Source organism: Epinephelus moara, chromosome 9 (genome assembly GCF_006386435.1).
Source record: "Epinephelus moara isolate mb chromosome 9, YSFRI_EMoa_1.0, whole genome shotgun sequence".
Lineage (NCBI taxonomy): Eukaryota > Metazoa > Chordata > Actinopteri > Perciformes > Serranidae > Epinephelus > Epinephelus moara.
The window spans coordinates 15620789-15646824 of NC_065514.1; the positions used below are offsets into that span (position 1 = coordinate 15620789).

At 40.2% G+C, this 26036-nt stretch overlaps 4 protein-coding genes across 7 annotated transcripts in view; all 4 read right to left on the reverse strand.

Annotated features, from left to right (window-relative positions):
* Positions 1–81: 81 nt before the first annotated feature.
* Positions 82–22899, reverse strand: LOC126395648 (zinc finger protein 260-like). 2 transcript variants are annotated; one of them, XM_050053268.1, is made up of 5 exons: positions 22647–22899; positions 16365–16404; positions 6943–7120; positions 6409–6813; positions 82–1310 (listed from the first exon to the last, which is right to left on the reverse strand). In XM_050053268.1, exons 3-5 carry the CDS (start codon positions 7112–7114, stop codon positions 196–198), a joined length of 1692 nt encoding a protein of 563 aa, XP_049909225.1. In that variant the 5' UTR covers positions 7115–7120; positions 16365–16404; positions 22647–22899; the 3' UTR covers positions 82–195. The 2 variants fall into 2 exon arrangements, with proteins under 2 accessions (XP_049909225.1, XP_049909226.1); XM_050053269.1 differs by lacking the exon at positions 16365–16404 and adding an exon at positions 17178–17217.
* On the reverse strand, positions 5130–6403 carry LOC126395489 (zinc finger protein 239-like; the record flags this gene model as incomplete). Its single annotated transcript, XM_050053003.1, has 1 exon — positions 5130–6403. A coding segment is annotated over one exon (846 nt), but the record flags the coding sequence as incomplete, so codon positions are not given.
* LOC126395966 (zinc finger protein 850-like) overlaps positions 8674–26036 on the reverse strand; it is a 57288-nt gene continuing 39925 nt past the window's right edge. Inside the window, exons 2-7 of the mRNA XM_050053769.1 lie at positions 20468–22295; positions 16978–17132; positions 16773–16847; positions 16165–16404; positions 15630–16034; positions 8674–10362 (exon numbers count right to left, since the gene is read on the reverse strand). Of these exons, the coding sequence (XP_049909726.1) occupies positions 9107–10362; positions 15630–16034; positions 16165–16404; positions 16773–16847; positions 16978–17132; positions 20468–22295 (3959 nt within the window). The 3' untranslated portion in view covers positions 8674–9106. The remainder of the gene's footprint in view (positions 10363–15629; positions 16035–16164; positions 16405–16772; positions 16848–16977; positions 17133–20467; positions 22296–26036) is intronic.
* The window catches only part of LOC126395649 (zinc finger protein 664-like), a 31425-nt gene continuing 24763 nt past the window's right edge, over positions 19375–26036 (reverse strand). For all 3 annotated transcript variants that reach the window (XM_050053272.1, XM_050053271.1, XM_050053270.1), the window contains one exon: positions 19375–20041. The gene's annotated coding sequence lies outside the window, so the exon portion shown is untranslated. The remainder of the gene's footprint in view (positions 20042–26036) is intronic.

The window sequence follows — 26036 nt, forward strand, 5'->3', positions numbered from 1 at the left end:
AGCGGCTACGTATAGGACTAGTCACTACAATGTGTAATTCAACATGCTGCAATTCTGTCGCTCCCCACTTCTCTGTTCAACATGCTGCAATTCTGTCGCTCCCCACTTCTCTGAGTTCTTGTGTGTTTTGACCACAAGAGCAGAACTGTCCTCTTCATGTTTTGGAAATACAAGGCCATTTGCCTGTATGTGATCTCACGTGCCTTCTAAACTGAGACCCATCAGAGTATCTGCGTGGACTCTCATATGAGCATTTACATCTGATGTCCGACAGAAACTTTTCCCGCAGATCTTGCAAAGGTACGGCTTCTCACCAGTGTGGGCTCTTCTCATGTGGACTAACAATCCATAATTCTGTCCGAATCCTTTCCCACATATTTTGCAAGAATACGGCCTCTCACCTGTGTGGATTCTTATGTGAGTTTTCAATTCTGTTGTCCGACGAAAGCTTTTCCCGCACGTGTTGCAAGAATACGGCTTCTCTCCTGTGTGGATTCTTATATGATTCTTTAAATTTGATGCCCGACAGAATTTTTTCCCACATATGGTGCAAGAGTACGGCTTCTCACCTGTGTGGGTTCTCTTATGAGTGTTTAATGTTGACACCTGACTAAATCTTTTCTCACAGACGTTACATGAATACGGCTTCTCCCCTGTGTGGATTCTCATGTGAATTTTCAATTCTGATGTCTGACAGAAACTTTTCCCACACATCTTGCAGGAATGTGGCTTCTCGCCTGAGTGAATTTTTTTATGCTTGCTTAGTGTTGACAACTGACTGTATGCTTTCTTACACTGTTTACAAGAATACGGCTTCTCTCCTGTGTGGATTTTAACGTGTTTATTCAAATGCCACTTAAACTTGAAAGCTTTCCCACAAGTGTCACAATCAAATGATTTTTTACCTATGTCAGTGTCATGATGAATCTCTGATAAGTTGGGGTTGTCTATACTGTTAGTGTGAATGTTGCTTTCGTCACAGTGACTCTGTTGTTCTGGCTCTGCTTCTCCACTTGATGTTGAGTCTCCTTGCTCGTCTCCTTCCTCATCTTCACTCTCAGCTCCATGAGAGCTGTGACGGAGGAGCTGCTGCTCACTTTCCTCATCAGTAGGAGTCACTAGAAAGGTCTCAGTCTCCTGCTTCACTTCAAGCTGCTCTCCCTCCTGACTGCTGCACACTTCCTCCTCTTCCTCTTTAATCTGTGGAGGCTCTGGCTCCTCTTGGTCCACACTGGACTTCCTCTCCTCAATACAGAGCTGCTGCTCAGCGACAACCTCCTCCTCCTTACACACATCTTGCTGTGGGAGCTCTGGAGGGACACACAACAAAAGGAACACATACTACTCTGATGGCAAACAAGAAAATGCTCACATGCGAGCTGGTTTTATAAATATTAGTCTTCTCTTTTGTGGTATTAAAATAATAAAGTGCTACTCACCTGTCCTGTATAACCTTACTTCTGGTTTCCAAGCTATATCCAACAGTCTGCGCTGACGGTCGATCTCTTTCTCGTACTCGACGATAGTTTTCTCAAAAACTCCCAATATTTCTTCAGCAGCAGCAGTTAGTCTCTCGCTGACAAACCCTCTCAAATACTCAACTGAAGACATTGTTGCTTCATTACAATTTAAGGTGCCTAGTAGTTTTATTTATGGACAAAACTGCTTCAATTAGCTCGCACATAGCGCCTTTCTTCTGTTTACTTCCGTTTGTGCTACACTAATACGTTCCGACAGTGGAATATATGTTTTTTGTTGTTTTGTTCCGCTTACAATTGTTGGCTTTTTTGAAAAAGAAAAAGAACAAACAAACAAACGTGTCGAACATAAATCAAAGCTGCAACGAGTTGTCTCAATATCTTTTTTTTTTTTATAAAAACGCGACAGTAACTGTGTAAAGGCTTTCTTTTGTATTCAAACTCAGCATAGGAACTGATGTGCTGGGGTGACATTTGCCCCCGAACTAAATTTTAATGTTCTCATCAAAACCCGGACGTAGAAAATGTTTAAAATACTTAAAATCAAGTGTCTGTATTTTGACAAGTTTAAAACACCTACTCGCAAAATATATATTTTTACATACAAGTTTCACGCAAATAAAGTCTTTAACACTACCACCCATAAAACATGACAATAATGACTCTCAAACCCCCACACCCCAATTTTTGTAGTGTAGTATTTCATTTTATAAGTTACATTTTTATTTGCGTTGTGACGTGCCAGTTTATTTTGTCTTTGAATGTATGTTTGAAACGTTCATACTGTAAAGTTAATGTTTGTGTGCTGTCAATTTGTGACTGTGTGCTTTGTATATTTTGAAAAGCTAAAATAATATGTACAAAAAAAAAACATGATGATAAACCAGTGGTTCCAAACTGGCGAGTTAACACCCGAAAAGTGGGTCGTGGGTCAGTGATGGTCTGGGGAGGCATATCCTTGGAGGGTCCCACAGACCTCCATGTCATAGCTGACAGTACCCTGACTGCTGTTAGGTACCAGGATGAAATCCTCAGAGTGACTGATGATTTTGGTTTCTACTGACTGCTGCTACATCATTTTGTTCTCAACAAATTATATAATGTACATCAGTAAAGATTTTCAACTTGAATAATTAGTTCATCAAGATCTGGTGTGTCATTTAAGTGTTCCCTTAATTTTTCAACAGTGTACAAATAAGAAAAATGCTGAAAAAAAAGACTTGATGGCAGGATGACAAAATGAGTGATGCACACCACCAGTTCATTAAATGAAATCATCACCACACAAAGCTTTATCAATAGAGTGCATACATTAGATTAAAAAAATGTTTACACATGTCTTTGGGCACAGATCATTAATATTCATTCACTTTTCATTACTACTTTATAAGCTGATCTGTTGACAGCACCATGGAGTACATCATCTACAGTTTAGTTTGTGGTCAGCTCTTAAACCCTAACAACATAAATTATCTACGTGGATGCAGTTACAAAATCAAATCAAAAATAGCAGACAAAAATTGAGAAGACTAGTTGGCAAGAGGTGTTAGGAGGTTTTTCAAGTATGTTTTTCAACGTGCTGCAATTCTGTGGCTCCTCACTTCTGAGTTCTTGTGTGTTTTAACCATGAGCCACCAGAACTGAATTGTCTCCAATATCATTTTTTGAAATACAAGGCTACTTGCTTGAATGCAATCTCATATGCCGTGTCAAACGAGAGCCCTCAAAGTATCTTTTCCTGCAGATCCTGCAAACGAACGCTTTTTACCTGTGTGGACTCTTCTCATGTGGTCCGACAAGTTTCCACTCTGTTTAAAAAATTTTCCACAGGTTTTGCAAGAATACGGCTTCTCACCTGTGTGGACTCTCATGTGAGTTCTTAAATCTGTTGTCCGAGAGAATCTTTTTCCACAGGTGCTGCAAGAATACGGTTTCTCTCCTGTGTGGGTTCTCATGTGGGCAAACACTTGGTAATTATGCCTGAAATCTTTTCCACAGGATTTGCAAGAATACGGTCTCTCACCTGTGTGGACTCTCATGTGGACTAACAATTGATCGGTACGTCCAAAATCTTTTCCACACTTCTCGCAAGAATACGGCTTCTCACCTGTGTGGATTCTTCCGTGAGCTTTCAAATCTGCTGTCCGAGAGAATCCTTTCCCACATGTGCTACAACAATATGGCTTCTCACCTGTGTGGGTTCTCATGTGGCAAATCAAGTGACTCTTACATCTGAAGTCTTTTCCACATGTGTTGCAACAATACGGCTTCTCACCTGTGTGGATTCTCAGGTGTTTATTGAAATGGGACTCAAACTTGAAAGCTTTCCCACAAGTGCCACATTTATAAGATGTTTTACCTTTACCCGGCTTCTCTCCTGTGTGGGTTCTCATGTGGCCAGTCAATTGACTATTGTCTCGGAAATCCTTTCCACATTTTTTGCAACAATACGGGTTCTCACCTGTGTGGACTCTCATGTGTTTATTGAAATGAGGCTTAACCTTGAAACTTTTCCCACAAGTGTCACATTTAAAAGGTGTTTTACCTGTTTGAGTATTATGATCAATCTCTGACAAGTTGGGGTTGTCTACACGGTTAGTGTGAGTGTTGCTTTCGTCACAATGACTTTGTAGTTCTGTCTCTGCTTCTCCACTTGATGTTGAGTCTCCTTGCTCATCTCCTTCCTCATCTTCACTCTCAGCTCCATGAGAGCTGTGACAGAGGAGCTGCTGCTCACTTTCCTCATCAGTAGGAGTCACTAGAAAGGTCTCAGTCTCCTGCTTCACTTCAAGCTGCTCTCCCTCCTGACTGCTGCACACTTCCTCCTCTTCCTCTTTAATCTGTGGAGGCTCTGGCTCCTCTTGGTCCACACTGGACTTCCTCCCCTCAATACAGAGCTGCTGCTCAGTGACAACCTCCTCCTCCTTACACACATCTTGCTGTGGGAGCTCTGGAGGGACACACAACAAAAGGAACACATACTACTCTGATGGCAAACAAGAAAATGCTCACATGGAAAAGTAACCTCATATTTGACGATTTCTTCAACATTACACTGAAATATATTTCTCTCTGTATTGTCGCATCATACAATCCAACAATAAAACAAACTTATGACTGATAAATGTCCCTAATGCTTCCTGCAAGAAAGGAGAACATGCTCCACTGACTCCTTAACTCCACACTTGCTACAATGACCAGTTGGATGTTTTCCTAATACAAGAAGTGTACTATTCAAGTAGCTGTGACCTGTTCTGAATCTGCTTATAATCACTTGCTCTTTCCTGTTGTCTCCCCTATTTTAACCCCTGTACTTTGTTTTAAACTTCATGTAAGTGTCTTTGTTTTGTCACACTATCTCACTTCTGACAGTGGAGTGTGTGTTTGTCTTTGTTCCACTTACGGTTGTTGGCATTTTTATGATACATTGTGTAACACCAACATCAGGGCTGTAACCAGCTGTCTCAATATCATTTGTTTTACAAAAAGGCGACAGTAACAGAGCAGAGGATTTCTGCTGTATTTAAACTAAGCATGGGAGCTGCTGTGTTGGGTTGACAGTTATCAACATCACCAACCATAATACATGACAATACACAGCTCAGAGAAATGCTGCAGACAAAAAAAGAACTGGTAGGCAGGATGAAAACATAAGTGATCCAACACCTCTAGAGGGTTTATTATTGTTAAATCATCACAATACAAAGCTTTAGTGTTTGGATACATAGATGAGTTAAAAAAAGAGAACACATGTCTTTGGGCACAGATCATTAATATTCATTCACTTTTCATTACTACTTTATAAGCTGATCTGTTGACAGCACCATGGAGTACATCATCTACAGTTTAGTCTGTAGTCAGCTGTGGCGTTGATGCATTTACAAAATACCAAAACATTTTTACCAAATTAAATGGAGCAGACAAAAAAAAGTCTCCAGTTGACATGAGGTGTCAAGAGGTTTTTCAAAAATGTTTTCAATGTGCTGTAATTCTGTGGCTCCTCATTTCTTTGACTTGTGTGTTTTAACCATGAGCCACCAGAACTGAATTGTCTCCAATATAATTTTTGAAATACAAGGCTACCTGCCTGTATGTGATTTCATGTGGTTTATCAAATGAGACTCATCAAAGTATCTTTTCCCGCAGATCTGGCAAAGGTGCGGCTTCTCACCGGTGTGGGCTCTTCTCATGTGGGCCAACAACTGATAACTGCGTCTGAAATCCTTTCCACATGTCTTGCAAGAATACGGTCTCTCACCTGTGTGGATTCTCATGTGAACTAACAAGGTACTATTCTGTCGAAAATCTTTTCCACAGGTTTTGCAAGAATACGGTCTCTCATCTGTGTGGCCTCTCATATGGACTAACAGATGATAACTGCGTCCAAAATCTTTTCCACATGTTTTGCAAGAATATGGTCTCTCACCTGTGTGGATTCTTGCATGAGCTTTCAAATCATTTGTCCGAGTGAATCCTTTCCCACATGTCTCACATTTAAACGGCCTCTCACCTGTGTGGACTCTCATGTGGACTAACAAGGTACTATTCTGTCGAAAATCTTTTCCACAGGTCTCGCAAGAATATGGTCTCTCACCTGTGTGGATTCTTGCATGAGTTTTCAAATCATTTGTCCGGGAGAATCGTTTCCCACATGTGCTGCAAGAATATGGCTTCTCTCCTGTGTGGGTTCTCATGTGATCAACCAATTGGTTCTTATATCGGAAATCTTTTCCACATGTTTTGCAACAATATGGCCTCTCACCTGTGTGGACTCTATTATGAATGTTCAGAGATGATAATTGACGGAAATCTTTCCCACATGTGTTACAACAATACGGCTTCTCTCCTGTGTGGATTTTAACGTGTTTATTCAAATACCACTTAAACTTGAAAGCTTTCCCACAAGTGTCACATTTAAAAGGTGTTTTACCTGTTTGAGTATTATGATCAATCTCTGATAAGTTGGGGTTGTCTACACGGTTAGTGTGACTTCTGCGCTTGTTACGTCTATGTTGTTGTTCTGGCTCTGCTTCTTCACTTGATGTTGAGTCTCCTTGCTCGTCTCCTTCCTCATCTTCACTCTCAGCTCCATGAGAGCTGTGACAGAGGAGCTGCTGCTCACTTTCCTCATCAGTAGGAGTCACTAGAAAGGTCTCAGTCTCCTGCTTCACTTCAAGCTGCTCTCCCTCCTGACTGCTGCACACTTCCTCCTCTTCCTCTTTAATCTGTGGAGGCTCTGGCTCCTCTTGGTCCACACTGGAGCTCCTCTCCTCAATACAGAGCTGCTGCTCAGCGACAACCTCCTCCTCCTTACACACATCTTGCTGTGGGAGCTCTGGAGGGACACACAACAAAAGGAACACATACTACTCTGATGGCAAACAAGAAAATGCTCACATGCGAGCTGGTTTTATAAATATTAGTCTTCTCTTTTGTGGTATTAAAATAATAAAGTGCTACTCACCTGTCCTGTATAACCTTACTTCCGGTTTCCAAGCTATATCCAACAGTCTGCGCTGACGGTCGATCTCTTTCTCGTACTCGACGATAGTTTTCTCAAAAACTCCCAATATTTCTTCAGCAGCAGCAGTTAGTCTCTCGCTGACAAACCCTCTCAAATACTCAACTGAAGACATTGTTGCTTCATCACAATTACAGTCACTCCAACTTTTCCTCACGGACAAACCTGCTTAAATTCCCTCGCGACTGGTGCGTTTCTGTTTACTTCCGCCGGATGTTGCACTGATAAGTTCCGATTGTGGGGCGTATGTTGTTGTTTTTTTTTGTTCCCCCTTTAATTGTTTAAAACCAAACCAGCATCAGTGCAGAGACGAGTTGTCCGAATATAATTTGTTGAACTCAGCAGAGGAACTGTCGCCACTTAATTTTATGTCCTCATCAAATCCTGAACGTGTAAAATACACAAAGTAGTCAAGGTGTCTCAACTTTGAGCACTTTTTGACACCCACTCACAAATTATGACATTTACATACAAGTTTCATGACAATAAACTCATCAACATGACCAGCCAATACAATATACGATTAAGAGAAATGCAGCTGTTGCAAACATAAATGAATAAATAAATAACATTTTAAAAAGGAGGGAAAAGGACTCGCTCGGAACTCGGAACATAGAACCCGGGATACATAGATACGCTCCCAGCTAACCCAAGGTAAGGTAAGGTAAGGTAAGGTAAGGTAAGGTAAGGTGAGGTGAGGTGAGGTGAGGTGAGGTGAGGTGAGGTGAGGTGAGGTGAGATGAGATTGGATAAGGGATAAGCAAAGCTAGGCTAGGCTAAGCTAAGATTGGATAAGAGATAAGCTAAGCAAAGATAAGATTGGATAAGATAAGAGACAAGATAAGAGATAAGTTAAGCTAGGTTTAGCTAAGATAAGATTGGATAAGATAAGAGATAGGATAAACTAGGCTCAGACAAAATCGGATAAGATAAGATAAGGGGGCGATCACATTGAAATGAGACGCAGACGCTGCAAAGACGGTTGAAACGCTGGAAGCGCTTAGTCAATGCGTGCTAGCTACTGGCGTCTGATGCTCAAAAAGTTGAAAATATTTTAACTTTTCAGCGCCCACGCGCATCTAAAAAGAAGCGTCTACAAAAACACGCGTCTAAAAAGACACCGGAAAAACGGCCGTCTAAAAAGACGCATGAACACCGGTCAGACGCGCCGTATCATAGGAAAACAATGGTTTTACTGGCGTTGCGTTTCTGGCGTTTCATCTCGGTGTGATCGCTCCCTAAGACAAGATAAGATAGGACTGGATAACATAATTTGAGACAATATAAGATAGGATAAGATAAGATATGAGACAAGCTAACCCAAGATAAGCTAAGAGAAGACACAAGCTAAGCTAATTTAGGTTAGATAAGTCGGGATAAGATAAGAGACAAGCGAAGCTAAGCTAAAATAAGCTGCGCTACGCTAAGATTGTAAAAGAAAAGAAAAAAACAGTAACAGAGCAGTGGCTTCCTGCTCCAGTACTGTGCTCATGAAAATGTGTGAAATATTTGTTATGGAAAGTCTTAATTTTGAACAGTTTTTGACAACCATTTGCAAATTAGGGGTTTTATGCAAATAGAGTCATCAACATTACCAACCATAATACATGACAATACACAGCTCAGAGAAATGCTGCAGACAAAAAAAGAACTGGTAGGCAGGATGAAAACGTAAGTGATCCAACACCTCTAGAGGGTTTATTATTGTTAAATCATCACAATACAAAGCTTTAGTGTTTGGATACATAGATGAGTTAAAAAAAGAGAACACGTCTTTGGGCACAGATCATTAATATTCATTCACTTTTCATTACTACTTTATAAGCTGATCTGTTGACAGCACCATGGAGTACATCATCTATAGTTTAGTTTGTAGTCAGCTGTGGCGTTCATGCATTTACAAAATACCCACACAAAAAATATCAGATTAAATGTAGCAGACATAAAAAGACAGTTCTCCAGTTGGCATGAGGTGTCAAGAGGTTTTTCGAGTATGTTTTTCAATGTGCTGCAATTCTGTGGCTCCTCACTTCTTTGACTTCTTGTGTGTTTTAACCATGAGCCACCAGAACTGAATCGTCTCCTATATGATTTTTGAAATACAAGGCTACTTGCCTGTATGTGATTTCATGTGGTTTATCAAATAAGACTCATCAAAGTATCTTTTCCCGCAGATCTTGCAAAGGTACAGCTTCTTACTGGTGCAGGCTCTTCGCGTGTGGACCAACAAATTACAACTGCGTCTGAAATCTTTTCCACATGTCTTGCAAGAATACGGCTTCTCACCTGTGTGGACTCTCATGTGGACTAACAAGGTACTATTCTGTCGAAAATCTTTTCCACAGGTCTCGCAAGAATATGGTCTCTCACCTGTGTGGATTCTTACATGAGCTTTCAAATCATTTGTCCGAGTGAATCCTTTCCCACATGTCTCACATTTAAACGGCCTCTCACCTGTGTGGATTCTCATGTGAACTAACAAGGTACTATTCTGTCGAAAATCTTTTCCACAGGTCTCGCAAGAATATGGCTTCTCACCTGTGTGGATTCTTGCATGAGCTTTCAAATCTGTTGTCCGAGAGAATCGTTTCCCACATGTGCTGCAAGAATATGGCTTCTCACCTGTGTGGGTTGTCAGGTGGTGATTCAAGACAGCTCTATGTGTGAAATCTTTCCCACATGTCTCACATTTAAACGGCTTCTCTACTGTGTGGATTTTCATGTGGCCAATCAAGTGGCTCTTACATCGAAAATCTTTTCCACATGTTTTGCAACAATACGGCTTCTCACCTGTGTGGATTCTTTTATGAACGTTCAGAGTTGACATATCACTGAATTTGTTCCCACATGTGTTGCAAGAATACGGCTTCTCTCCTGTGTGGATTCTCAGGTGTCTATTAAAATGATACTTAAACTTGAAAGCTTTCCCACAAGTGTCACATTTAAAAGGTGTTTTACCTGTGTGAGTATTATGATCAATCTCTGATAAGTTGGGGTTGTCTACACGCTTAGTGTGACTTCTGCGCTTGTTACGTTGTCTCTGTTCTTCTGGCTCTGCTTCTTCACTTGATGTTGAGTCTCCTTGCTCGTCTCCCTCCTCATCTTCACTCTCAGCTCCATGAGAGCTGTGACAGAGGAGCTGCTGCTCACTTTCCTCATCAGTAGGAGTCACTAGAAAGGTCTCAGTCTCCTGCTTCACTTCAAGCTGCTCTCCCTCCTGACTGCTGCACACTTCCTCCTCTTCCTCTTTAATCTGTGGAGGCTCTGGCTCCTCTTGGTCCACACTGGAGCTCCTCTCCTCAATACAGAGCTGCTGCTCAGCGACAACCTCCTCCTCCTTACACACATCTTGCTGTGGGAGCTCTGGAGGGACACACAACAAAAAGAACACATACTACTGTGATGGAAAACAAGAAAATGCTCACATGGAAAAGTAACCTCACATATTTGACGACATTGTCAACTTTACACTGAAATATATTTCTCTCTATATTGTCGAGTCATACAATCTGACTTCAATCAAACTTATCACTGATGAATGTCCCTAATGGTTCCTGCAAGAAAGAAGAACATGCTCCACTGACTCCTTAACTCCACACTTGCTACAATGACCAGTTGGATGTTTTCCTTGTTAACTTGGAATTCTCTTCTATTATATTATTTACGGTTCTCATCCCTGCGCCACTCTAGAGGAAAAGTGGTTCTCCTCCATGCAGGCGGGACACATGCGCATTGCGCAGTGTGAGTTAGTGAAACAAATGTAAACTCTGAGGTTGTACCAGTACTGGTGGCTATAACCACATGTTGAGTCAATAAAAGTGACTAAAAGAAATAAACGTTGTGTTTATTCAAGTAAGAGTTAACACTGGTAGCAGAGGATGGTTGGAAGATGGCTGCAAAGTACAAAGTACCGCTGAAGTTTGACGAGACCAGGCCATACGAGTGTTGGAAAAATGAAGTCAACATATGGACGCAGGTCACTGAACTCAACAAGAAGAAGCAGGCGCTGGTGGTTGCTCTGGGACTGGAAGGAAAAGGAGAGAGAATACGAAGTGTATTCTCATTTTGATGGCATAACGAAAGACAGTTCAGTTTCAATGGCCAACTACATTATCGACTTTGAACAGTGATACAACCGGATGAAAACGTATAACATGACGCTCCCAGATGCTGTGTTAGCCTTTAAACTGTTGGACACAGCTTGTCTCTACGAGAGAAACAGACAACTTGCACTGACAGCGTGTACAGAGCTGATGTTCTCATCAATGAAGTCGGCATTCAAGCAGATTTTTGGATGGAACATGGCAGTCTCGTCACAAGGAATACAACTAAACCGCCCGAGACGCAGCTTTCCTCACAGAACAACGACAAGGAAAAGTCAAACAGTGCACGACGTTTCAAAGTGGACAACAAAAGCAAGCGCTGCCAGGTACCAACCCACTGGATAAGTTCGGTAAGCGGTCAAGATGTGTGGTGTGTCAAAGCACTTTTCACTGGGCTAAGGACTGCCCCCACAAGAAGAGCGAACAAGTACGATTAACTGAAGATGAAAATGTAGAGGAAGTTAACATCACGTTGTTAACTAAATCCCCCATGTCTGACTCTGACATTTTTCTGACTGAATCCCTAGGATCAGCTATCATAGACACTGCTTGCACTCGTACAGTATGTGGGGAGAAATGGCTTGACAGTTATGTTGATGATCTCACTGAGGAACAAGTGAACAAGATTATGGAAACAGAAAATCCCAGTTGTAGACCATTTCAGTTTGGAGATGGGAATTTAGTGTATTCCACCAGAAAAGTGAAGCTACCTGCTAAAATAGGACAAACAAAATGTCACATTGAAACTGAAGTGGTCAAAGCTAACATTCCACTGCTGCTGAGTAAAACATCCCTGAAGAAGGCAGGAGCTGTTTTAGACATGGCAGATGACAGAGCAGTGATGTTTAAGCAACCTGTACCACTTGAATTCACTAGTTCAGGACACTACTGTGTGGACATAAGAGACAAAGATAGCATAAGAAGTCAAATCAAAGATGTGGTACTAGCAGGAGAGTCAAACTGAAGATGAGGCCCTGACAGTGACAGAGAACATGTCCCCAGAAGAGAAACGCAAAGTCCTTCTCAAGCTTCACAAACAGTTTGGCTATGCCTCAACAGACAGGCTGCAGAGACTTATTCAAAGCTCAGGGAATAAAGACAAAGAACGCCTCACTATTTCGCAACAAATAGTACATTAATGTGACATATGCCAGAGGTACAGCAAGACCAAGCCAAAGCCGGCTGTGGGTCTGCCTCTAGCTACGGAGTATAATGAAACGGTGGCAGTGGATCTGCACGAGTTAGAACCTGGTCTATGGTATCTACATATTATTGACCATTTCACACATTTCAGTGCAGGAAATATTGTGAAGACAAAGAAATCCTCTGAAATTGTCAACTCCTTCATTCACACATGGATAAGCGTCCATGGTCCCCCACGGAGATTGTACAGTGATAATGGCGGAGAATTCAACAATGAGGAGTTCAGAGACATGGCCGAGAACTTCAACATTGAGACGAGGACAACAGCAGGATACAGTCCATGGAGCAACAGCCTACTGGAAAGACACAATCAGACTCTCACAGACATCATCCAGAAGGTGAAATGAGAAAATGGATGTGACTGGCACACAGCCCTAGACTGGGCCCTCATGGCTAAGAACTGTTTGCATAATGTTCATGGTTATTGTCCACATCAACTTGTTCTTGGTCAGAACCCTAACCTCCCCCCTGTATTAGTTGATGAGCCACCTGCACTAGAAGGCACTACAGTGAGTGTGAGGGTAGGAGAACACATATTAGCTTTGCACACTTCTAGGAAAGCCTTCACTGAAGCTGAATGTTCAGAGAGGATTAGAAGAGCACTGCGAAAAATATGAGGCAGGAGACAAGGTCTAATACAAACGAGCTGACAGCGCAGAATGGAAGGGACCAGGGGTAGTTACTGGTCAGGATGGAGCTGTTGTATTTGTTAGGCATGGTGGAACCCTTGTTAGAGTGCATCACTCAAGGCTTAATAAGGTACACACGCAAGAACAGGAAAAGCAAACTGGTGATGCTCGCAGTGAAACAAAAGGTGAGAAAGGCATCAAAAACAGAGTAGCAAATAGTGAACAGGACACAAACAGTGACTATGAACAGGACAGTGACAGAGAGGTAAATACTAAAGGAGCAGTACACCCACTAGTGAGCCAAACCCAAACCAATGTGACGCAAATGGCAATGGAGCAAAATGTCAGTGGTAACCCTGTTTCTTCTACAGGTGTAAAGTTAAAAACAGGACAGACTGTAACCTTTATGAAAAGTGATGAATGTGTTCCATACAGAGCCAAAGTTTTAGGCAGAGCAGGCAAAGCCACAGGACAGCACAAAGAGTGGTATAACCTACAACATATTGAACCTGATGGCAGTTATGGACAAAAGGAGGCAGTTGACATGTCAGGGATGCTGATGTTCTTATAACAAAAGACATCTCATTTGACACAGCTAAACAGGACAAAATAAAGAACTGGCACAATAATGATGCTTTTGGGGAAGTTGAGGATGCAAGTCAAAAGTGTGTTTCCACCAGATGGGTCTGTAGTCTCAAAGAAACTGACAAGGGTATTGTGCCTATGTAGTCTCAAAGAAACTGACAAGGGTATTGTGCCTAAAGCCAGACTGGTAGCCAGGGGTTTTGAAGAATTTAATATCCAAGAGCTACAGAAAGATTCCCCAACCTGTGCCTCAGAATCTCTAAGGTTACTGTTAACAGTAATTTGTCAAAATAAGGGGCAAGTCCATTCCATGGACATCAAATCTGCATTTTTTGCAGGGCATGAAACCGTCTAGGGACCCACTAAAGGCACTTTTCTGTTTTCTTAAAAAAAGAATAGGGAGATTGTCAACTTGGAATTCTCTTCTATTATATTATTTACGGTTCTCATCCCTGCGCCACTCTAGAGGAAAAGTGGTTCTCCTCCATGCGGGCGGGACACATGCGCAGTGTGAGTTAGTGAAACGAAAGTAAACTCTGAGGTTGTACCGATACTGGTGGCTATAACCACATGCTGAGTCAATAAAAGTGACTAAAAAAAATAAATGTCGTGTTTATTCAAGTAAGAGTTAACATTCCGAATACAAGAAGTGTACTATTCAAGTAGCTGTGACCTGTTCTTAATCTGCTTATAATCACTTGCTCTTTCCTGTTGTCTCCCCTATTTTAACCCCCGTACTTTGTTTTAAACTTCATGTAAGTGTCTTTCTTTTGTCACACTATCTCACTTCTGACAGTGGAGTGTGTCTTTGTCTTTGTTCCACTTACAGTTGTTGGCATTTTTATGATACATTGTGTAACACCAGCATCAGGGCTGTAACCAGCTGTCTCAATATCATTTGTTTTACAAAAAGGCGACAGTAACAGAGCAGAGGATTTCTGCTGTATCTAAACTAAGCATGGGAGCTGTTGTGTTGGGTTGACAGTTATCAACATCACCAACCATAATACATGACAATACACAGCTCAGAGAAATGCTGCAGACAAAAAAAGAACTGGTAGGCAGGATGAAAACGTAAGTGATCCAACACCTCTAGAGGGTTTATTATTGTTAAATCACCACAATACAAAGCTTTAGTGTTTGGATACATAGATGAGTTAAAAAAAGAGAACACATGTCTTTGGGCACAGATCATTAATATTCATTCACTTTTCATTACTACTTTATAAGCTGATCTGTTGACAGCACCATGGAGTACATCATCTACAGTTTAGTTTGTAGTCAGCTGTGGCGTTCATGCATTTACAAAATACCCACACAAAAAATATCAAATTAAATGTAGGAGACAAAAAAAACAAGACCCAAGTTGACATGAGTTGTCAAGAGGTGTTTTAAGTGTGTTTTTCAACATGCTATTATTCTGTGGCTCCTCACTTCTCTGAGTTCCTGTGAATTTAAAACATGAGCCATAAGAACTGAATTGTCTCCTATATGTTTTCTGAAATACAAGGCTACTTGCCTGTATGTGATTTCATGTGCCTTGTTAAATGAGACCCATCAAAGTATCTTTTCCCGCAGATCTTGCAAAGGTACGGCTTCTCGCCGGTGTGGGCTCTTCTTGTGTGGACTAACAATGTACTGCTTTGTCCAAAATCTTTTCCACAGGTTTTGCAAGAATACGGCTTCTCACCTGTGTGGACTCTCATGTGGACTAACAAATGATAACTGCGTCCAAAATCTTTTCCACATGTTTTGCAAGAATACAGCTTCTCACCTGTGTGGATTCTTGTGTGAACTTTCAAATCTGCTGTCCGAGAGAATGTTTTCCCACATGTGCTGCAAGAGTATGGCTTCTCTCCTGTGTGGGTTCTCATGTGGCCAGTCAAGTGACTCTTATATCGGAAATATTTTTCACATGTGTTGCAACAATACGGCTTCTCATCTGTGTGGATTCTTTTATGAGCGTTCAGAGTTGACATATGACTGAATGTTTTCCCACATGTATTACAACAATACGGCTTCTCTCCTGTGTGGATTTTAACGTGTTTATTCAAATACCACTTAAACTTGAAAGCTTTCCCACAAGTGTCACATTTAAAAGGTGTTTTACCTGTTTGAGTATTATGATCAATCTCTGATAAGTTGGGGTTGTCTACACGCTTAGTGTGACTTCTGCGCTTGTTACGTCTATGTTGTTGTTCTGGCTCTGCTTCTTCACTTGATGTTGAGTCTCCTTGCTCGTCTCCTTCCTCATCTTCACTCTCAGCTCCATGAGAGCTGTGACAGAGGAGCTGCTGCTCACTTTCCTCATCAGTAGGAGTCACTAGAAAGGTCTCAGTCTCCTGCTTCACTTCAAGCTGCTCTCCCTCCTGACTGCTGCACACTTCCTCCTCTTCCTCTTTAATCTGTGGAGGCTCTGGCTCCTCTTGGTCCACACTGGACTTCCTCTCCTCAATACAGAGCTGCTGCTCAGCGACAACCTCCTCCTCCTTACACACATCTTGCTGTGGGAGCTCTGGAGGGACACACAACAAAAGGAACACATATTACTCTGATGGCAAACAAGAAAATGCTCACATGCGAGCTGGTTTTAAAAATATTAGTCTTCTGTTTTTGTGGTATTAAAATAATAAAGTGCTACTCACCTGTCCTGTATAACCTTACTTCCGGTTTCCAACTTACTTCCGGTTTCCAAGCTATATCCAACAGTCTGCGCTGACGGTCGATCTCTTTCTCGTACTCCACGATAGTTTTCTCAAAAACTCCCAATATTTCTTCAGCAGCAGCAGTTAGTCTCTCGCTGACAAACCCTCTCAAATACTCAACTGTAGACATTGTTGCTTCATTACAATTACAGTCACTCCAACTTTTCCTCATGGACAGACCTGCTTAAATTCCCTCTCGACTGGTGCGTTTCTGTTGTTTACTTCCGCTGGTGTTACACCATTAAGTTCCGACAGTCTTCTTCTTCTTTGGTTTCGGCAGACTAGACGCGTCCAAGGCGTATTGCTTGTCCTCTTCTGTTTCCATGCGATTTCTTCTAGTGCTTAATCATATTCTGTTGTATATTCCAATGTAATGTAGATACTGCAGCAGCAGCTTCATCTTGATCCAGTCTTCCATATTCAGCAGTGTGTACATGTTAAAAACAGTCTATCCAGCTGCTCCCTATTCCCTGAAAAGTTTCCTCCTTTGAGGAAACTCTTGCATTGTAAAATAACATGGGTCACAGTCTCTGGTTCTCCACACTCACATTGTCCATCCGGGTGCTTCCCAATCAGGGCCAGCCCACTTCTAAGACCACAGTGACCAAGTCTTATTCTNAGCTCTGGAGGGACACACAACAAAAGGAACACATATTACTCTGATGGCAAACAAGAAAATGCTCACATGCGAGCTGGTTTTAAAAATATTAGTCTTCTGTTTTTGTGGTATTAAAATAATAAAGTGCTACTCACCTGTCCTGTATAACCTTACTTCCGGTTTCCAACTTACTTCCGGTTTCCAAGCTATATCCAACAGTCTGCGCTGACGGTCGATCTCTTTCTCGTACTCCACGATAGTTTTCTCAAAAACTCCCAATATTTCTTCAGCAGCAGCAGTTAGTCTCTCGCTGACAAACCCTCTCAAATACTCAACTGTAGACATTGTTGCTTCATTACAATTACAGTCACTCCAACTTTTCCTCATGGACAGACCTGCTTAAATTCCCTCTCGACTGGTGCGTTTCTGTTGTTTACTTCCGCTGGTGTTACACCATTAAGTTCCGACAGTCTTCTTCTTCTTTGGTTTCGGCAGACTAGACGCGTCCAAGGCGTATTGCTTGTCCTCTTCTGTTTCCATGCGATTTCTTCTAGTGCTTAATCATATTCTGTTGTATATTCCAATGTAATGTAGATACTGCAGCAGCAGCTTCATCTTGATCCAGTCTTCCATATTCAGCAGTGTGTACATGTTAAAAACAGTCTATCCAGCTGCTCCCTATTCCCTGAAAAGTTTCCTCCTTTGAGGAAACTCTTGCATTGTAAAATAACATGGGTCACAGTCTCTGGTTCTCCACACTCACATTGTCCATCCGGGTGCTTCCCAATCAGGGCCAGCCCACTTCTAAGACCACAGTGACCAAGTCTTATTCTGGTGATAACTACAGCGTCTCTCCTGCTGCAACCAAAGCAATTATTACTTTTCCCTATGTTCTTTTGTATATTATAAAATATCCTGCCTTTGCTTTCCTTATCCCATGAGTTCTGCCACATTTCCTTTGCTGCCTGGTTTATTAGGCTACAGATGAGTATTCTGGTGGTCCAAAATCCAGTTCCAATTTTACTTTTTCCTGCTTTATTGCGTTTTTAGCCACAATGTCTGCTTCCTCATTTCCCCGTATGCCCACATGTGCTGGTACCCAAAGTTCCGACAGTAGAGCGTCTACTGTCTTTTCTTCTTCCAATTGTCGGCCTTTTTACAGAACATTATTTTATTGCAGAGACGCATTGTCTCATTATCATTTGTGTGAACTCAGCATAGGATCTGTTGTCACTTAATTTTATGTCCTCATCAAATCAAAGTGGAAAATGTGGAAAATACACAAAGTAGTCAAGGTGTCTCAACTGTGAGCACTTTTTGACACCCACTTGCAAATCATGATACAAGTTTAAGACAATAAACTCATCAACATGACCAGCCAATACAATATACAATTAAGAGAAATGCAGCTGTTGCAAACATAAATGAATAAATAAATAACATTTTAAAAAGGAGGGAAAAGGACTCGCTGTAAGATGAAAACATTATTGATCCAACACTAGAGGGTTTGTTAAATGAAATCAACATACAAAGCTTTTCTAACTCTCAGACCTGGAGACACTGTGCTGGAAAAACCTGATTCACTTTTTCATCACGCCCAAACAGATGTTTAAACAAACTGTCACCCAGCTATGCTGCTGGAAGGAATGTGGAGAAATCATGGTTGACCATGTCCATATTTTCTGGTCTTGTCCTTCTGTTCAGACTCTCTGAAAGGAATTAGCAACAATCATTTCAAAAACTGTGTGTTTCAAGACAAGAGATAAGATAAAATTGAATAAGACAAGACAAGATACAAGCTAAACTAAGCTAAGATTGGATAAGATAAGATAAGATAAGATAAGATAAGATAAGATAAGATAAGATAAGATAAGATAAGATAGGATAAGATTGGATAAGCTCATGTAAGCTAAGGTAAGATTAGATTGGATAGGAGATGAGATGAGTAAAGTTAAGCTAAGATTGGTTAAGAGATAAGCTAAGCTAGGTTTAGCTAAGCTAAGATTGGATAAGAGATAGGATAAGCTAAGCTATACTAAGATCATTTAAGATAAGAGATAAGCTAAGAAAGGATTGGATGGGATAATTTATGACAGTATAAGATTGGATAAGATATGAGACAAGATAATCTAAAATAAGCTAATACACAAACTAAGATAATTTAAGTTAGATAAGATTGGATAAGATCAGAGATAAGATGAGCTATGATAAGCTAAACTAAGATAAGACTGGATAACAGATAAACTGAGCTAAGCTTACCCAAGATAAGCTAAGCTAAGATTGGATAAGATATGATAAGATAGGCAACAGTAACAGAGCAGAGGCTTCCTGCTGTAGTTAAAATAAGCATAGGAGCTGTGTGTTGGGTTGTCATTTACCCCCGACTGAATTTAAGGTCCTCATCAAAACCTCAAAGGTGGAAATTTTATTTAACTCCAGTACTGTGCTCATGACAATGTGTGAAACACTTGTTATGGCGATTATGGAAGGAAATTGCTCAACTTCAGCAAACACTGAAATGAAGAGACTCAGAGAACCACGGAGAAAAGTTACAGCCAGGGGGATTACTTTAATTGCAGAATACAACTCAACAACACAGGTTGTAGAAAACAAAGGATGCAGCAGAAAACAGCCCCGCTCATCCAACTTTCAAACACCTCCATACTATTTTAGTGAGTGGGTCTCTGTTCGTTTGTGTGTGTGTGTGTGTGTGTGTGTGTGTGTGTGTGTGTGTGCATCCATCCATCCATGTGCAGACAGATCTGGGTGTGTGACCTAATTTCCTGGAAATGATTGTGCAAAAATTACTCTGGGACCTAAGTGTCCTGCCAGGTTTGATTTCCTGGAACTGATTGTACAAGAATTACTCAAAATTACAAAAACAACTCCTTTAAAGGAGTCCCTCCTAGTAGCTCCAAAGTTCAACAACTCAAAAACAACTTCTTATATGGAGTCGTTCCTATTGCGAAATCTAGTCAACTGTTTCTCAGACCTTTTGCAACTGACATTATTTTCACCTTTGATATAGAATAATACATTATCTGCCTCTACATGTATTAATTTTGAGCAGTTTTTGACAACCATTCGCAAATTAGGGGTTTTATGCAAATAGAGTTATCAACATTACCAACCATAATACATGACAATACACAGCTCAGAGAAATGCTGCAGACAAAAAAAGAACTGGTAGGCAGGATGAAAACGTAAGTGATCCAACACCTCTAGATGGTTTATTATTGTTAAATCATCACAATACAAAGCTTTAGTGTTTGGATACATAGATGAGTTAAAAAAAGAGAACACATGTCTTTGGGCACAGATCATTAATTTTCATTCACTTTTCATTACTACTTTATAAGCTGATCTGTTGACAGCACCATGGAGTACATCATCTACAGTTTAGTTTGTAGTCAGCTGTGGCGTTTATGCATTTACAAAATACCAAAAAAACAAAAAACAAATTAAAGATCACACACACAAAACAAAGACAAGACCCAAGTTGGCAAGACGTGTTAGGAGGTGTTTTAAGTGTGTTTTTCAACGTGCTATTATTCTGTGGCTCCTCACTTCTCTGAGTTCCTGTGAATTTAAACCATGAGCCATGAGAACTGAATTGTCTCCTATATGTTTTCTGAAATACAAGGCTACTTGCCTGTATGTGATTTCATGTGCCTTATTAAATGGGACCCATTAAAGTATCTTTTCCCGCAGATCTTGCAAATGTACGGCTTCTCACCGGTGTGGGCTCTTCTAATGTGGATTAACAAGGTACTGCTCTGTCCAAAATCTTTTCCACAGGTTTTGCAAGAATACGGCTTCTCACCTGTGTGGACTCTCATGTGGACTAATACATGATTACTACACCTGAAGTTTTTTCCGCATGTCTTGCAAGAATACGGCTTCTCACCTGTGTGGATTCTTGCATGAGCTTTCAAATTTGTTGCCCAAGAGAATCTTTTCCCACATGTGCTGCAAGAATATGGCTTCTCACTTGTGTGGGTTGTCAGGTGTTCTTTCAAGACAGTTCTAAGCCTGAAAGCTTTCCCACATGTGTCACACTGAAACGGCTTCTCTCCTGTGTGGGTTCTCATGTGGCAAATCAACTGATTCTTATATCGGAAATCTTTTCCACATGTTTTGCAACAATACGGCTTCTCACCTGTGTGGATTCTTTTGTGAGCGTTCAGAGTTGACATTTGATTGAATGTTTTCCCACATGTTTTGCAACAATACGGCTTCTCACCTGTGTGGACTCTTTTATGAACGTTTAGAGCTGACATATGACTGAATGTTTTCCCACATGTTTTGCAACAATACGGCTTCTCACCTGTGTGGATTGTCATGTGGCAAATCAACTGATTCTTATATCGGAAATCTTTTCCACATGTCTTGCAACAATACGGCTTCTCACCTGTGTGGACTCTTTTATGAACGTTCAGAGTTGACATTCGACTGAATGTTTTCCCACATGTGTTACAACAATACGGCTTCTGTCCTGTGTGGATTCTCAGGTGTTTATTAAATGCAGACTTAGACTTGAAACTTTTCCCACAAGTGTCACATTTAAACGACTTCTCTCCTGTGTGGTATGTCAGGTGTTGTTTCAAGTCAGTTCTAAGCATGAAAGCTTTCCCACATGTATCGCACTGAAATGGTGTCTCTCCTGTGTGGAATTTCATGTGGCAAATTAAGTAACTCTTATATCGGAAATCTTTTCCACATGTTTTGCAACAATACGGCTTCTCACCTGTGTGGATCCTTTTATGAACGTCCAGACTTGACATATACTTGAATGTTTTCCCACATGTTTTGCAACAATATGGCTTCTCTCTTGTGTGGATTATCAGGTGTGCATCTAAACGAGACTTAAAGTTGAAACTTTTCCCACAAGTGTCACATTTAAACGGCTTCTCACCTGTGTGGATTCTTTTATGAACGTTTAGAGCTGACATATGATTGAATGTTTTCCCACATGTGTTACAACAATACGGCTTCTCTCCTGTGTGGATTCTCAGGTGTCTATCAAATTGAGACTTAAACTTGAAACTTTTCCCACAAATGTCACATTTAAAAGGTGTTTTACCTGTGTGAGTATTATGATCAATCTCTGATAAGTTGGGGTTGTCTACACGCTTAGTGTGACATCTACTCTGTTGTTCTGGCTCTACTTCTCCACTTGATGTTGAGTCTCCTTGCTCATCTCCTTCCTCATCTTCACTCTCAGCTCCATGAGAGCTGTGACAGAGGAGCTGCTGCTCACTTTCCTCATCAGTAGGAGTCACTAGAAAGGTCTCAGTCTCCTGCTTCACTTCAAGCTGCTCTCCCTCCTGACTGCTGCACACTTCCTCCTCTTCCTCTTTAATCTGTGGAGGCTCTGGCTCCTCTTGGTCCACACTGGACTTCCTCTCCTCAATACAGAGCTGCTGCTCAGCGACAACCTCCTCCTCCTTACACACATCTTGCTGTGGGAGCTCTGGAGGGACACACAACAAAAGGAACACATACTACTCTGATGGCAAACAAGAAAATGCTCACATGCGAGCTGGTTTTATAAATATTAGTCTTCTCTTTTGTGGTATTAAAATAATAAAGTGCTACTCACCTGTCCTGTATAACCTTACTTCCGGTTTCCAAGCTATATCCAACAGTCTGCGCTGACGGTCGATCTCTTTCTCGTACTCGACGATAGTTTTCTCAAAAACTCCCAATATTTCTTCAGCAGCAGCAGTTAGTCTCTCGCTGACAAACCCTCTCAAATACTCAACTGAAGACATTGTTGCTTCATCACAATTACAGTCACTCCAACTTTTCCTCACGGACAAACCTGCTTAAATTCCCTCACAACTGGTGCGTTTCTGTAGCCGTTTCTCAATATGCGCTCTGGACTTCAGTGTTGCCAGATCTCGCGAGACAAATAAGCAACCAGACCTGTGAAAACAGGTTTACAATCCGTGGGGACGGATTTTAAACTGTGGGTACAGATTGTCAGTTTACATCCATGTGGACAGATAAGTAAACTGTGCGCAGTTTTGGAAAGCTATACCCACGGTACACAGTTTATTTATTTTCTCCCCCTTGAGCTTCAGGACAATGGCCACAAGAGGGAGTTAAACCACCTTTTAACATTATTTAACATTAGAAAACAGATGGGATATCAAATATAGACTGATGTACCAAGTACATTATAAATACAGTAAACCTCTGATAATTATAATTTGCACACACAAATAAATATCATCCTGAATTCACAAATTATTTATTTATTATTGCTTTTTATGTACTCATCTAACTTTTTCTTTTAGTTACAGGACTGACGTTTTCCTAACCAGAAAAAAAAAACACATTGCCCTGCTCGGCCTCTGATTGGCTACTGCTCGTTGCCATCAGGGTCAGAGCCAATTAGAAGCAGGATGCGGGTGGGAAAAACTCTGCTGTCTCCTGTGTGTATGGGGAAAGGGGAGGGACAGAGGGAACAGGCAAGACAAACTATCATACGTTTAAATAACATATCGAAAATATCTGCTTGATAACTTATTATGGAGCTGGGAACAAGCCCAAATAAGCAACTACGCTTTAGAAACTATGGGGTGCCGTTTGTAAAGTGGCTCATGCTGAAAATAACATCAACATTTTGCCACATTTAGCTTCAAACAATGTTTAAAAAAGTGTTGTGAATTTTTTAACGTCACCTTTTACCACATTTACAGCAATATTTGTTAACTTAGAAATATATTAAATAGTTAAATCTAAATATTAAATGTGGCACCTAAAACAAAACCAAGTCCAGTTGCGTTCGATTCAATTGCCTTGAGATAACTATGGATGAATGGATGAACCTGGATGAATGAGAATATCCACAGGCACGTGGCACCTAAATATTAAATGTTAAATCTAAATATTAAATTCAAATCTAAATGTTAAATCTAAATATTAAATCTAAATCTAAATGTTAAATCTAAATGCTGAATCTAAATCTAAATATTAAATGTGGCACCTTAATGTTAAATGTTAAATCTAAATCTAAATCTAAATATTAAATCTAAATCTAAATGTTAAATCTAAATGCTGAATCTAAATCTAAATATTAAATCTAAATCTAAATGCTAAATCTAAATGTTAAATCTAAATGCTAAATCTAAATGTTAAATCTAAATGCTAAATCTAAATATTAAATCTAAATCTAAATGTTAAATCTAAATGCTAAATCTAAATCTAAATGTTAAATGTTAAATCTAAATGTTCCGGGTGAAACTAAATATTTAGCTAATATGCAAATTCACACTGCCGGTCACTGGAAGTACCAAAATAAAAGCTCGAGATGGTCAGACTGTGTTTATAGAATCAAATAACGAATTAAAACCAACTTATCGGGGGAAGTGAACGCTTGAACATACATTAGCGTGATAATAACTACCTAAAATAACAAAAAACATGTTTGGAGAAATTTTATTTGACATGTACTTTGAGTTGTTAGTGTCCCTTCGGAGGGAATCCCTTTGTTGTTTACAAATACTTCCGGGTAGAAAACCAGCACAGTTTAGCTACATATATATGAATATCTCACATTTTTCACATCACTGTATCACCGCTTAGACTAATCTGGTGTTTGTAAAATCTATAAACACAATGATTGAACAAACATTACTATTTCTGTGTGCACGTTTTGAAATTAAAAGCATGGTTATCATAGATTAGCGGGGCTAACCGTTAGCTGTTAGCCCCGCTAGCAGTGTCTGTAATGACTCATTAACTCTAAACGGTCCGTGAAAAAAATAATTTTTTCCAGCAGATGTCTTAGTTACAACATTATTGAGCTAACTGGAGTAGTTTCATGTTGTATCCGACAACGGGAGGCTTTTAATAGATGACGTCCTGATGTTAGCTTTGCTGCTACCACACATCGCAACACAAAACTGCTTTGCTGCTTTAGATTTAGATTTAATATTTAGATTTAGATTTAACATTTAGATTTAGATTTAGATTTAATATTTCAATTTAACATTTAGATTTAGATTTAGCATTTAGATTTAGATTTAATATTTAGATTTAGCACTTAGATTTAGATTTAGCATTTAGATTTAATATTTAGATTTAGATTTAATATTTAGATTTAACATTTAACATTTAGGTGCCACATTTAATATTTAGATTTAACTATTTAATATATTTCTAAGTTAACAAATATTGCTGTAAATGTGGTAAAAGGTGACGTTAAAAAATTCACGACACTTTTTTAAACATTGTTTGAAGCTAAAGTTGGCAAAATGTTGATGTTATTTTCAGCGTGAGCCACTTTACAAATGGCACCCCATAAGAAACAAGCCCCAAAAAAACGCGACCCGCGACTACCAATATTTGTAAGCAACTTTACAGAACAAGCCCAAAGTCGCTTATAATAGGCGGACTTGTCAACACTGCTGGACTTGTGTTTTTGTGACACCAGTCACAGCCCAAGTACTGTTCCAATTCAAAGTTCACATCTAGCCAAGTTTAGTCCAAATTCCCGGATGTGTTCTCCCATGCCCCTTTTACCGGGGATGCATCGGAGCAGACTTGTGTGGACTTCACACAGCCAGGTATCCCAGCATGCATTTCGCAAAAATCATCGGAAAATGGCAAGTGAGGGAAAGGCGCACAATTGTAAGTCGTAATTATGTTATGGTATGGTACCAATATGTTGTTTTGTCAGGGAATGTAGTGTTTTCATGCGTAGTATAAACTTCAGACCTCTGGTCGATGTATTAATATAGAGCCCACTTAAATGTGAGGTCCGCTAGATGACAGCGGTGTCAGCGCTCATAGATAATAAACATGTGTGTATGAGCGCTCAGGCTGCCCCACCGAGAGCAGCCTCTCTCGGGTAGTCCTTTTAAATTTGACGCTGATATCTCTGTAGTGGTTAAATATGAAATGTAATTCATTTGGGGAATGTCTAATGGGCAACATTCAGTCTCAGTATATAAGATATATTCTTATATTATTAAATATTGTAACATTGTTAATTTAATCGTTCTTTGTATGTATTCTTTTGCTTATTTATGTGTTTTTACCATTCAATAATGATTTTGAGAATTTATTGTAATTCATTTATTGTATTAAAAGATTAATTGTACTTATTGTAGTATTTATTCAACAGCATTTTAAATATTGATTATCTGATATGAATCGTATACCTGATGTCTGAAGTGTGGCTGAATAAAGTTTCCCTCTTAAC

Bases quoted from the DNA above. Each gene is read 5' to 3' on its own strand.
- LOC126395648 (XM_050053268.1), bottom strand. From the start codon at position 7,114: ATGTCTTCAGTTGAGTATTTGAGAGGGTTTGTCAGCGAGAGACTAACT. The intron at 6,814-6,942 runs GTGAGTAGCACT...GTGTCCCTCCAG, and splicing joins AGTAAGGTTATACAGGACAG to AGCTCCCACAGCAAGATGTG. The intron at 1,311-6,408 runs GTAAAACACCTT...GTGTCCCTCCAG, and splicing joins TGATCATAATACTCAAACAG to AGCTCCCACAGCAAGATGTG.